The 14589-nt window shown below is 42.5% G+C and overlaps 1 protein-coding gene across 1 annotated transcript; it reads right to left on the bottom strand.

Annotated features, from left to right (window-relative positions):
* Nucleotides 1–8510: 8510 nt before the first annotated feature.
* On the bottom strand, nt 8511–13505 carry LOC120660213 (the record flags this gene model as incomplete). Its single annotated transcript, XM_039938629.1, has 4 exons — nt 10775–13505; nt 10143–10675; nt 9211–9989; nt 8511–9102 (listed from the first exon to the last, which is right to left on the bottom strand). Coding segments are annotated over exons 1-4 (2958 nt in total), but the record flags the coding sequence as incomplete, so codon positions are not given.
* Between the last annotated feature and the right edge of the window lie 1084 nt (nt 13506–14589).

Raw genomic sequence — 14589 nt, 5'->3', positions numbered from 1 at the left:
AAATAAACATCACAAGCATATAATCATATTATATTGTGAATAGTATGGCCTCTTGCATCACAATGGGCTCCATCACCATGGCTCCAAGGTGACCTCCATTGCCATCCGTCCTGTCTTGTGGTGATCATCATCGCCATCATGATTGAAGTCTCCATGAAAAGATACTAAGCTACTACATCTAATAGCTAGTGAAATAATTACATGAGGATTCAAACATCACAAGTCGACACGCAGGTCGTTATACAATAATGGTGCAACCTCAACCCGGTTGTGTTAACTTGCGACACGCAGGCCGCACAAATCATCACATACATCATCACATGACATTGAGGCCATACCATTCACATCACACCCTACAAAAACAAGTTAGGCGTACGACGTGTTCTACCAAAGTAGCGCTTGGGAAGCCGCTACAGCGAGAAAGCAACGGCGGTCCCTATGAAAATCTCATCAGAGTGATCGCATCACCTCAAATCTGAGCCATTCATAATGCCTCAATTTTCACTAGGTCAATCACATTGACCGTGCAAACTTTGCACTTGAGAAGACTGCATCTACACATGACCTCGATCTGTTGGTTCAATCTGCTGACTGTGCACACAGTTAGTCCCGATGGTGATTCCAGCCGGTAGGGACATGTCGTATGCATAACAAAGAAAGAACACAAACTAATCTTTTGTCACATGCCGCGCAATCAACTCGCTCCAGTTTTAACCCCTTATGACCAATTGATCTAATCAAACCGTGCAAAAGTAATAGATCCAATCTACTACAACAACATATCACCTATATGCAAAAGATCCAGACCAAAAACTACGCAACCTGGCTCTGATACCACTGTTGGGAAACGGGTAGGCTATGCTAGCATCACTACCGCATATACCCAAGATACTTGCGAGTAGAAGATCATAGATCGTTACCACTAGACGCGCAGCGCAGCGGAAGAAGTCGCGCGTCGATGTAGAGGAAGTAGTCAATCACGTCCCACGAACCGAGCTCCTCGTACTTGATCCCAGCAGCCGATCAGCGCAACAGTTCGCAGCAGCGCCTCCACGGAGTCCACACGTACGGGGATGAAACGCCAGGCGTCGGTGTGCTAGCACCGCACGCACGGCAAGGGCGGCGGCCGAGAGAGAGGGAGGGGCGGCGGCTAGGAGGTGGCGCGGCTCACAGGGTATCGCCCCCCTAGCCCCTCCCTCGTATATATAGGGCGTACTAATGGGCTTCTATCCCATAGGCCCATTAGTAACCCTAATCCCTCTTGGATCAATATCTTTTTGGGCCTTTAAACCGTATTGTGATGATGGGCTCTTGGGCATATCACCAACAGCACGCACGTCCTCTTGTACGTAGTTGTCAGCCAAATGGATTTTCAGTAAGATTACTGTAAGAATCGATCCAAAAAGAAAAAAAACTTATTTCGATACTGTCAATTGATGAATTAATAATTAAGCTCCTTCCATGGTCTTCAGGGAAGAAACTCTTGGTCCTCGCAATAATGCAAGTAGATACTCAACAGTAATGCCTGTTGTGTTACTATATATACTTGACACAAGAAATATTAAAGTCGACACAAATATACATATATATATTTATATATATATATATATATCTCAATTATTAATATCAACCTTCTGCTAAAAGAATCTCAATTATTACCATTCTGTCGGGTACGATGTGTATCTCTTAGCATGAAATGAAGATGCAGACCAGCAAAAGTTGGGGTTGCATCAGCCTAGAGTGCCCGGGCATATCAACCAATGCAATACTGCATGTACTAGCCATGTGTGTACATCCCAGTGGGGTTTATTGATGGTTTGATGGCTGGTGCTAGATTTTGAGTGATTTTCACCGTACGTAACCTACGAACCAAATTATCAATACTTTGTGTACTACCACCATAACACATGAAATGACTAATTAAGTTTGTATGTGAGAGAGAGAGAGCACATGTGCCAGCTAGACACACTACTACAAAAACGTTGATTTGTCCCGGTTGGGAAACCGCTGTTGTCCCGGTTTCCCAACCGGGAACGCCTGTCCGGGACAAAAGGGGGTGCCCTTTTGTCCCGGTTGTGGCAACCGGGACAAAAGAGGACCTTTTGTCCCGGTTGGTAACACCAACCGGGACAAAAGGTGCAGCCAGCGCCCACGTGGCTGGCGCACCCTTTTGTCCCGGTTGGTGTTACCAACCGGGACAAAAGGTCTCTTTTTTTTTCATGTTTTTCTTTTCTCGATTCTTTTTCTATTTCAATTATACTTTTGCATTTCAATTAAACTTATGTATTGGAATTCAGTGTGTATGATCTCCACTAATATATACATATATATATAGTTACTTATATAATATTTGTCCTAGATAGTTTTCATATATAAATTAATTCACTTATATATATATGTATACACATATCTATACATGTGAATTCCTTTACATATGAAAATGTCTAGGACCAATATTATATAAATATATATATATACACATATATATTATTGGAGTGCTTATATATATAATACATACATACTCCATCATATTTGCATAGGTATATTCGTTCTTAATTACATAGTAGAATTTGCCTTTTGGAAATTTAATACATACATACATACTCATAAATAGAAATTTAATACATAGACACACATATATATTTACATAGTTATATTCGTTCTTAATTACATATATACGCGTATATTGTCATATTTACTGTGATTGTCAATATTAGATATTCCATCATAGTAGAATTCGCCTTTTGGATCGAGGACTTGCTCAACAATAAATCCGGAGAATTGTTCTTGAATCGCCATAACCTTTTCCTCCGGTATGAGTTTATCGCGCATCTCCCCGACCTATGGAAAAAGGGGATAATTAATTTCGACTAATTAAAATACGAGTTCAAATATTAACAAGTTTTTTTACTTACTTCCTCCTCCCAATCTGTCCAGCCCTTTGGAGGACCTACCAGACCATGGATGTTCTCGCATACATAGTATGCGCACAATACAGTGCCTGGTTTCTGCCTCATACACTTTAAGAGAGAAGAAATTATCAGGTATTTACATGAATATATAATAAAACTAATGAATCGTGCAACGAATCATCCAAGCGCGTACCGGAAAATCTGTCTTGATCTTCAATTCCTTGTCAAATTTGCCTGGATGATTTTTAGCGAATTCTTTCCAAACCCTGTGCATGATTAGAACAATTATAGTCAAGTAACAAAGTGATTCAAATTATCAGTCACCGACGGAGTAGTGGTAGATTTACTTTTTCATCATGTTAAGAAGATTTTCGTATTGTTCTGGAGGTCTCCTCAATGAGTCCATAACCACGAGTAGGCTCTTCTCGGGAATTATGACAATTAGGATCCAGTGTTCACTGCAAGATTATACGGAGGCAGTTCTTGGTAGTTAAGGTTTAAACAATTCGATTACAGAATAGAAAGAGTTAGACGGAAGGAATCACTCACGCAAAGTTGTAAGGAAACAATATCATTTGCTTGTTGTGATAAACGCTTATGTACTTGAACAACATTTGGAATATCTCATCGGTATTGTCGCGTAGAAGCCTCCAATTACAAGTAATTGGGTCGATGAAGCCGAGGTGAGAGTATCCCTTTCTTCTGCAAGTATGTATCTCCATTCTACATGATACCGAATAAATCAAGAGATCAGTATGTTGAGATCATGCAAAACAATACGTAAGGAGAGTAAAATACTTACAGAACCCACAAGGCGACCATAGAGATGTCGAGGGCCTCCTGATGGAATAGTTGGTAAATTTCTTCCCAGTTTATCCATAGAATGGCCTCCCCCCGTAAGAAATCATCATCTTTAATCTTTGCGCCCTGCATGAAGATGCAATCGGCCATCGCACGCATGTAGTGCTGGTGCAGCTTATACATTTGCGTTGGAAGCACAGACACTACTTCGGGGGGTACAAGAGTTTTGCCGATCTCAAACGTCCATTTGACGACCACATCGGCCTTTGGAATATCTTCTCCCCCTGCAATCTGAGCGGCCGTCAGGTTTGATTCTTTCAGAAATGTAACAAAGTCTTGTTCTTGCGTCGTCTGTCCCACTACGAGAGGCTCTATTGATTGTTTCTTTTGGGCTCCGAGCTGTGGAACGTCGGACGACGACGACTTTGATTGTCTCTTCTTTTTCTCAGTAGTTTTGATAATTGTGCGTTCGTAGTCTGAAGGGGGGTCTCTCGGAATGAATTTTCTCTTATTTGCTTCGCACATTCCCTTAAAAAATTTCAAATCTATCGGATTTATCACTTTCTCGGGCTCCGGCTTCGGCTTCGGCTTGAAGTGCTCTTTAACTCTTTCTTGAGTTATCCGATCGCATTCTTCAAGGCTCATGTCCCAGGGTTTAATAGGAGCCTCCTTGGTTTTCTTCTTCTTTTCCTTCTTCTTTGGAGGCTCCCTAGCCGGTGCAGCTACCTTCTTTGCCGGCGGCCGTTTCTGCTTCTTTGCCGGCGGCGGAGGGGGTGACCATGGAGGCGACGGTGACGCTTGAGTGTTCATCGGCGCATGAGATGATGGTGATGGAGAATGTGCCGGTGAACCTTGCCGAGACAGTGCTGCCCTTGGGGAGTTTTGCGGAGATGCCGGTCTTGGAGAGGCATGCTGAGATGCCGGTCTTGGTGTTTGATCATCCGACTTTAGGACAATGTAGCGCTTATCCCATAGGATGTAGCCATGAATGGCTTCTGCTAGTGTCCTCTCCCCATCGCCTCCAGGAATATCAAGCTCGAGCGTCTCCCAACCCTGGCACACCTGCTCCACGCCAACTCTTGTGTATCTAGGCGGAATTTGCTGCCCGTGGTACACGTCGCCTGGTTCGGTTGGCATGGCGGTACCGTACGCAACAGTGAACATTAAGTTCTTAACGGCAGTCTGCAGGTCACAAGGTGTCCGGTGGGTGATCTCATCCACTGGAAATCGCTGCGGGGCCGACGCTTCAACTGCGGCCTGGATCCCCGTGGGCTCGGCAGCGGCGACGTCTGTGGAAGCGCAGCTACTTTTCCGCTGAGACAGGTGATCGGCTACGACACTAGGCTCTGGAGGCAACGTTTGCGCTTGCTGTTGCTGGCTCATTGCTACGGCCACTTGGCGTTGTACCTCTTCCTCCAGTCTTTGATCGTGTGACATGAGCCGTTCCTCTAGCCTTCGCAGGTGCTCCCGCTCATCATTCTTTCTTCTTTGCCGGCTTCTATATGAATCAATGTAATCCCTGAACCCATACTTCCACGGAACCACGCCTTTGCCTCTTGTGCGGCCCGGATGCTCTGGATTCCCAAGGGCGTAAGTCAGCTCGTCCCTCTCTCTATCTGGCTGGAATGTTCCCTCGGCCGCTGCTTGTATGGCCTCCTGTAGTCTCTGGGCTGCTCAGCTGGATGTTTGGCCCATAGATGCAGTCACCAGTCATTGGGTCCAAGCTTCCCCCGTGACCATAAAACCAGGTCCTTGACCTTTCAGGCCAGTTCATGGTCGCAGGTCGGATGCCTCTGTCAAGCAGATCCTGCTCCATCTTCTCCCATTTGGGTACTGCAAGCTTGTAGCCTCCTTGGCCTAGAGTGTGATGGTACACTTTCTTCGAGGCGTTGTCTTTGGCCTTCTGCACCTTTTGAAGCCCAAGCTCTGAAGACTTGTATTCCACAAATGCATCCCAGTGACCCCTGAGCTTTTCGAGCTCGCCGGTAAATACGGGTGTGGTCCCGGTCTTGATATATTTCTTCGTCAAAATTTTCTTGAATGATCGCAGTTGTTCGGCCATCTTACTCAGGGTCCAGCGCTTGCATATCTCTTCGGATTCAGCTGGAACCGTGAAGTTTTTCTTAAGCTCCCGCCAGCACCATTCTTTTTCTCTTTCGGGTACCGCATCCCGTTCCTCGCTTGGATTGGAAGCTTTCCAGAGCTTGAAGCTGATCGGGATGTGGTCCCTGACAATACATCCGGATTGTCTTATGAATTTTTTGGCGGCAGCTTCTGGAGCGATCGGTTCGCCATCTGGACCAACTTCCGTTATAATGAACCGCCCTTCCAGTTTTTTTGTTGGGCCTCGCTTCGTCTTTTTCTGCTGCGACGATGATCCAGACGGCTATAAAAAAACATTCATAGTATTCATATAGATTCAGATGAAAATATGATTGTCACTACAAATAATTATAGTTGTGATATGTACATTAGCACTTTGTTCAGCAGCAGCGTCATCCTGAATAGATGGTGCCTCAATTCCATCACCGGACATATTCAAATATATGTCGGTATTGCTGCCATCATCAGCTTGTTCAGCGACATCTCCTTGACCTTCGCCAATCATATTCAACAAGAACTGTTCGTCTTCCGCGTCTGTGTGTCGCGGGTCCATCGTAACTAAAATATGAATACAAATAAAACCCTTAAAAAATTATCTAAATAATCCACATATTTGCGAGCATTTGACTAAGTAACGGAGAATTGTTTGCATGTGTGCGCGTTTGTTGAAGAGTCATGCATGTGCCAGCTAAGCTGGGCCAGTTTATGATGTACCTGTGTTTGTATTGATCTCGTACGGATGCTATTTTGAAATTCCCCTCAAGATTGAGAGAAGGCTATTTGCTTTGTGAATCGACATAATGAATCATCTTCTTTAACTCTCCGTTGGAGAACCCAATTGCAACAAAATAATTGTATTTCTTTAGTCTCCGTTACTGGGTTAATTAGTACTTTAGTCGTCAAATCACTGCTTCTGCTGATATCTTTACTGTTTCTCTCTTTTAATTTATTCATTTTTTTACATAATACCGTTGTTGATATTCTGTAGTAATTTGTGGAACCCTAAGTATATGTCTTTTCACCCCTGTTCAAACTTCATCTATCTAAAGACTTATTAGTGTACCCTTTTATCACTACTACAAAAATAATTTGTAGGAACACCCCTTTTTTTTAAGGAGCGAATCAAAAAATAACTCATTTCTACTGCTACAAGAAATCCTTAAATGTATGATAGATTTTTGGTGAAATTTACGAAAACTGCCATAAATAGACAGGATCTATGACAATTTATAAATTTTCATTATATATTTGCAAATAATCCATATGGACTCTAGTTTGGGCCCAGTTTCTGTGGCAAACATCTGAAAACATCACAAAATGAAAGTAGAAATCGTCACGAATTTAATATCTTGCTCAAATCACAATAAAATTTTTGCATAAGAATATTGTTGTACAAAAATATGAGGTGCCGAAATTGAACCTCTAACTCCCTTAACGATGCAAAAGTTTTACTACTTCTTTGCACTAAATTTGAGCACCTTGGCGGCGGCGTGAGGTCGGGGCGGGCTCTGGGCGGCGGCGTGAGGTCGGGGCGGGCTCTGGGCGGCGGCGACGTCGATGGCGGCGGTGCTCGGCTCGCGCGGTGGGGGGAGCAGGACGGCGGCGGCGGTGGCTCTGGGCGGCGGCGTGAGGTCGGGGCTCTGGGCGGCGGCGACGTCGATGGCGGCGGTGCTCGATCGGCTCGCGCGGTGGGGGGAGCAGGACGGGCGCAGAGATGAGAAACCAAGTGTTAGGAGAAGGGCGAAGGAGGAAGGAAATATATGGGGGGGGGCCTTTTGTCCCGGGTGAAGCCACGACCCGGGACAAAAGGTCCTTTTGTCCCGGGTCGTGGATTCACCCGGGACAAAAGGCCCCCCCTTTTGTCCCGGGTGAAGCCACCACCCGGGACAAAAGGACCTTTTGTCCCGGGTGGTGGCTTCACCCGGGACAAAAGGGGTTTTTGGGCGGGCCGGGAAAATTCCCAGCCCGCGGCCCACCTTTAGTCCCGGGTGGATCTACCACCCGGGACAAAAGGGGCCCGTTTTCCCTCGTTCCCGCCTAATGTTATGTTTGTTTTTGTTTCTTTTTTACTTCTCATTTAAAATTGGCTTTCATATGTTAATTCAGATAATAAAATTATGATTCCAAAAATTATGGAACAAAATTTCTTATTATCTCTATATAAACTTGATACACGCAACAAAAATAATTAATTTTCATTCAAGTGATTGGGTCAATGAAATATCTAACTTTTTTGAAATCATATTTGTTATTTTGACCATGCAAAAATATATTAGGTGAAATTTTTTTTCAAACTGTTGCTTTTCGATAGAAAGTGGATTCTATCACGATATTAACGTTTAAAAAGTGAATTTTAGATAAAATTAAGCAATTTCATGATATTAATGAGTAGTGTGTGTGAGTTTGAGAGATAGTGTGTGTTAGTGAGATTGTGTGTGTTAGTGAAAGAGTATAGTGTGTTAATGTGAATGTAATTTCATGAAATAAATAAAATTAGTTGAGTAATCCATTATTGAATGAAAATTATAATTGAGTCTAGTAATTAAGTGAAAAATATATAAAATAATATAAAGAACACATAAAATATAATTGTACAGTACATATATAATAAAAGTATTCGAATTGCGATTATGTTTTTATACAATAATATAAAATGATTCAAGTACATGAAGGATTAGCGGTAACAGACTTTCTCTTCACAAATGTCCCTTGATTATGATCACGGCGCAAGTATGGAGCATCATCATTGGCTAGCAGGATGCATGGATCAGCATTTACTTCGAAAGCTGGAATGGCAACAAAATTATTATATTCTTCTGAAAAGTCTGTCTTGTCCTCCACTCCAACGATGTTTCTCTTTCCTGATAGAACTATGTGTCGCTTAGGCTCATCCTTTTGCTTGTTGATCCCCTTCTTTGGCTTGCTGGACATGTCCTTAATGTAGAAAACCTGAGCGACATCCTGGGCTAGGACAAATGGCTCGTCTCTATACCCAAGATTGTTGAGATCAACTATTGTCATCCCATACTCATCTTTTGTTACCCCTCCTCCAGATAGCTTAACCCATTGGCAACGAAATAGAGGCACCTTGAAATTGGGACCGTAATCCAGCTCCCATATCTCTTCAATGTAGCCGTAATATGTGTCTTTTTTTCCATTATTGTCCGTGGCATCCATACGAACACCGCTGTTTTGGTTGGTACTCTTTTTATCTTGGGCTATCGTATAAAATGTGTTTCCATTTATCTCGTACCCTTGGTATGTTAAGATATTCCAAGATGGACCCCTAGCCAATAAGAACAGTTGTTCACTTATATCCATGTTATGCATTAGATGCTTCCGCAACCAGCTACAGAAAGTGTTCATGTGCTCACGTGTAATCCATGCCTCAGACTTTTCCGGGAAATTGGAGAGCAGAATTTTCTTGTGTTCCTCGATATATGGGTCAACCAAGGATGATTGTTGAAGAACCGTATAATGCGCTTTCTTGAATGAGAAATCATCTGTGCAGACATAAGATTTCTTTCCTAATGTACCCTTTCCAGATAGTCTCCCCTCATATCGCGATTCAGGGACTCCAATCAGTTTAAGGTCATCAATAAAGTCAACACAAAAGTCAATGACCTCCTCAGTTCCGTACGCACTGGCGATGCTCCCTTCTGGACGAGCTCTATTACGAACACATTTCTTGAGTACCCCCATGAACCTTTCGAATGGGAACATGTTGTGTAGAAATACTGGTCCGAGAATATCAATCTCTTTGACAAGGTGCACTAGAAGATGTGTCATGATGTTGAAGAAAGATGGTGGAAATATCAGCTCAAAGCCAACAAGACATTGCACCACATCGTTTTGCAGCTTTATCAAATTCTCCGGGTCAATTATCTTCTGAGAAACTGCGTTGAGGAAGGCACATATCTTCACGATGGTTAACCGGACGTTATCAGGCAGAATCCCCCGCAGCACAACCGGAAGAAGTTCGGTCATAAGCACATGGCAGTCATGGGACTTGAGATTTGTAAATTTCTTCTCTGCCAAATTTAAGATTCCTTTTATATTGGATGAGTATCCAGATGGAACCTTTATACTGCTCAAGCAGTCAAACATGGTTTCTTTCTCTTCCTTGCTAAGAGTATAGCTGGCAGGACTTAAGTATTGTCGTCCATTATCTCGCTGTTGTGGATGTAAGGCATCTCGTTCTTCCATACGTTGCAATTCTTGACGTGCTTCTACTGTATCTTTTGTCTTTCCGTACACTCCCAAGAATGCTATCAGGTTGACGCAAAAATTCTTCGTGAGGTGCATCACATCAATTGCATGACGAACATCTAAGACTTCCCAATATGGTAGCTCCCAAAATATAGATTTCTTCTTCCACATGGGCGCCATTCCATTTTCGTTCGGAACAGGTTGGCTACCAGATCCCTTTCCAAAAACAACTTCTAGATCTTTTACCATGTTGAAGACGTCTTTACCACTACGGTGCATCGGTTTTGTTCGGTGGTCCGCTTGGCCTTTGAAATGCTTGCCCTTCTTTCGTACCGCATGCCTGATGGGAAGAAACCGACGATGACCCATGTATACAACCTTCTTACAGTGAGTCAACCATATATTATCGGTATCATCTAAACAGTGTGTGCATGCTTTGTATCCCTTGTTCGAATGTCCTGACAAGTTACTAAGAGCAGGCCAGTCATTGATCGTTACGAACAGCAATGCTCGTAGGTTGAAGTTTTCCTGTTTGTATTCATCCCACATCCGTACACCTTCATCGCCCCAGAGCAATAAGAGTTCTTCGACCAATGGTCTTAGGTACACATCAATGTCATTTCCGGGCTGCTTTGGACCCGGGATAAGCACTGGCATCATGATGAACTTTCGTTTCATGCAGAGCCATGGTGGAAGATTGTACAGACAAAGAGTCACAGGCCAAGTGCTATGACCACTGCTCATCTCACCAAAAGGATTCATGCCATCCGTACTCAAACCGAACCTTATGTTTCTCGCATCCAAATCAAATTTAGGGTACGTTCTATCTATTTTTCTCCACTGCGACCCATCAGCGGGGTGTCTCAACATCGAGTCTTTCTTGCGTTCCTCTTTGTGCCATCGCATCAACTTAGCATTATCTTTATTTCTAAACAGACGCTTCAAACGTGGTATTATAGGCAAATACCACATGACCTTCGCAGGAACTCTCTTCCGGGGAGGCTCTCCCTCGACATCTCCAGGATCATCTTTTCTAATCTTGTAACGCAATGCACTGCATACGGGACATGCATCCAAATTCTCGTACTCGCCTCGGTAGAGGATGCAGTCGTTGGGGCATGCATGTATCTTTTGCACTTCCAGTCCCAAAGGGCAAACAAGTTGTTTGGCTTCATACGTTGTGGCAGGCAATTCATTGTCCTTAGGAAGCATTTTTTTAACAAGTTTGAGTAATTCACCAAATCCCTTGTCGGATACACCATTTGTCGCCTTCCATTGCAGCAACTCCAAGGTGGTGCCAAGTTTCTTAAATCCATTTTGACAATCTGGGTACAACAACTTATGGTGGTCCTCTAACAACTTCTGGAACTTCAACCTCTCTGTTTCACTCTCACAGTCTGCCTGCACATTGTGCAATGCTTGCCCCAGATCGTCGCTGGGATCATTTTCTGCTACATCTACTTCGGGCTCTTCCATGGGAATATCGTCATCGAATGCACCGATTCCAGCATTCCCGGGAAAGTGGTCGTCAAAATCTTCTTCTTCATTGTCTTCCATGGTAACCCCCTGTTCTCCGTGCTTCGTCCAACAAACATACTTTTTCATGAAACCATTTGCGAAAATGTGGCTGTGTAGGATTCTTGAAGATGAGTAATCCTTGTTATTGTTGCAATGAACACACGGGCAGCACATAAAACCATTCTGCTTGTTTGCCTCAGCCACAGACAAAAAATAATGCAGGCCATCAATGAATTCTTTCGAACGTCGGTCAGCATTGTACATCCATTGCCGGTCCATCTGCATTTTAAATAAATCGATTTGAATTCTTTACACGTATCGAATAAATAAAATATATCAAACCTAAATTAAACTAAATGTAACATAACATGAATAATTAAAAGATATGCAATATCTATCATACATCTTGATTAATTAAAAGGGGTACTTAATCCATTACAGAACTTAACAAAGGAGTACTATACATGAAATTTAAAAATTCGGTCAACAACACATAGGTTTTCAACCGTCCTTGCGTTGGAACGCAGAATGTTCTAACGGATTTCTTGCTGGCGCAGAATAAGATGGCGGAGCTGAAACCTCCGAGTTTGGTGGTGACGAACCGTAACGCCGCAATAAATCCTCAAGATCAAACGGAGGTTCCTCGCCCCTTGCCATGCATTCTCTATATTCTTTTTCCAAATAACGGAGCGCTGCCCTATGAAAAGCACTAGGTTTTTTGGACCGACGACCTACTCGAGTTGTGCCCTTCTCTCCAGAAGGACAACGATCACCCCCACCGGCGCCACTCCCTCCAGCTGTTGAAGCCATATTTTACTGAAAAATACCTTTATTTTCCACAAAATTATAAATTCTTACCATTACAAAGCAAAAATTATTTACTATTACAATTACAATGATCAGATTAATAACTCTTGCAAATAACAATGAAATTATATAAAAAAAGACGAAATGTATCATTAATCCTCAAGAAATCTCTAATTAATTGAAAGAAATCTCTATAACTTCTAATTACTTTGACACCCTTCAGTTCCAGGAGTACACTCTTTTCAATATCCAGAAACCCTCTAGAAGAAAAATAAACCTTTATTTCTGAAAATGTATATGTCAGTAACCTCAACCCTGCGGTGATGACACTGCCTTTCGGGGGGACACGGTGCGGTACAAGGATGTCACCAATCGGCTAGTCGCAGCACCAACATTTACGATTAATAGGCACAGCACTTGGCACAGGCAGCATGCTCGTTCATATGCTCTCAGTACAACAACGGCATGCTGACTGCGTCAAATGCTGTCTTCTTATCAATCGGAAGTGCTGGTGATGCGACCAACCGATTTGCGACGTCCTTATAGCGCATCGTGTATCCCTGAAAGGTAGTGCCATCACCGTTGGATGGAGATTAACGACGTATACTTGTTTCGAAATAAAGATTTTTTTAGCTTCTAGATGGTTTCAATGTGAGCCTGATTAAATACATCACTAGAGTGTCAAAATAATCCATTCATAATACAAAAAATTCTATAATATACTCATTTCATTAATTCATTCACGAATAAAAAAATCAACTATCCACAATATGGTCATATATACAAGTACATCACATGAAGTATCTACACTCATTCTAAAAATTTCTACTATCCATATACTCATCTAAATCTAAAAGAAAATTACGCCTACATATATATGCAATCTAGCTAGCAAAATAATGTCCAAGAAATGAGCTAGCTACACATTTTCTCTATTTCTAAAGTATGAAATGAGCTATACAAGCCAAGGAAGAAGAGAAAAACAAGCCCCAAACCTTTAGAGCAGATGGATGGACGGGGAATCAAAGATCTTCACAAATGTGGTGAAGAAATGAGCAAGAACTCCTCTATCCCGAGCCAAGAACAGAGAAAACAAGTGAGCTGAATGGCTCGGGCGGGGGGAGAGGGAAGGGGATAAGGGAAGGCCTTTTGTCCCGGTTGGAGGCACGAACCGGGACAAAAGGGGGGACTTTTGTCCCGGTTGGTGGTTCCAACCGGGACAAAAGGCTACGCGGGCCTTTTGTCCCGGTTGGAACCACCAACCGGGACAAAAGTCTCCCATTTTGTCCCGGTTGGTGTCTCCAACCGGGACAAAAGGCCCCCGTCCCCCCGCTGGCCCGGCTAGCCGTTGGACCCGGGACAAAAGCCACCTATTGTCCCGGGCCCAAAGGCTGCCGGGACAAATGGCCAGGAACAAAGGCCTGTTTTGTAGTAGTGACAGAAAGTGTGCGTGAGAGAGAGAGCTAATGTGTGCGCGCGCGAGCTCGATGGAGAGAGAGAGTCAATGAATGTGTGTGTGAGAAAGAGAGAGAGCGAGAGAGTGAGAGAGTCTGTGTGTGAGAGAGAGTGTGTGGGAGAGAGCTGAGTGTGTGTGCAAGCTGAAGATAGAGAGAGAGAGAGAGTGAATATGATAGAGTGTGTGCACACCAGCTGGAGAGAGAGTGTGCGTGTGCATGCACGTAATTCATTATTAACTATGGAGTAATTAAATCTAAGCTAAACCTAGTTAATAAGCTAACAAAAAATAATTAAACTACAATTAATCAATTAGAGTATCTAAATTATATGAAATAATTGAATCTACAATTGACACATGCACATTCATGGAACACTTGAAAAAATATTGTATATAGTAATCTTTGGAAACTACAATATCTAGTTATCTCTAAAATAACTAATTTTATATACAAAACCTAACTAAACCCCTACTCATAGTAAATTAGAATAAAAATTATAAATAAACTAAAATATCAAATAAAAAATAACCTAACTAAACCATAATCAATGTAATTTAGAATCTAAATTCTAAATAAACTAAAATATAAAATTGTAAAAAAATCTAAATAAACTAATTCTATACAGTACATTCTAATGCAATTTTAAAAAAATTGCAACTAAACTAAGTAAAATAATCTGTACTATAAAGATCGAAAACTTTTAAAAATATTTGATATTTAAATTGGGTCCACTGTATGTCTCATGGCGGATCTGTGTCTATTAGGGTTGAGGAAGGTGTGAG

Source organism: Panicum virgatum, chromosome 2N (assembly GCF_016808335.1).
Source record: "Panicum virgatum strain AP13 chromosome 2N, P.virgatum_v5, whole genome shotgun sequence".
In the NCBI taxonomy this organism is placed as follows: Eukaryota; Viridiplantae; Streptophyta; class Magnoliopsida; order Poales; family Poaceae; genus Panicum; species Panicum virgatum.
The sequence above is the reverse complement of the archived record's forward strand: the minus strand, read 5'-3'. Positions and strand labels throughout refer to the sequence as shown.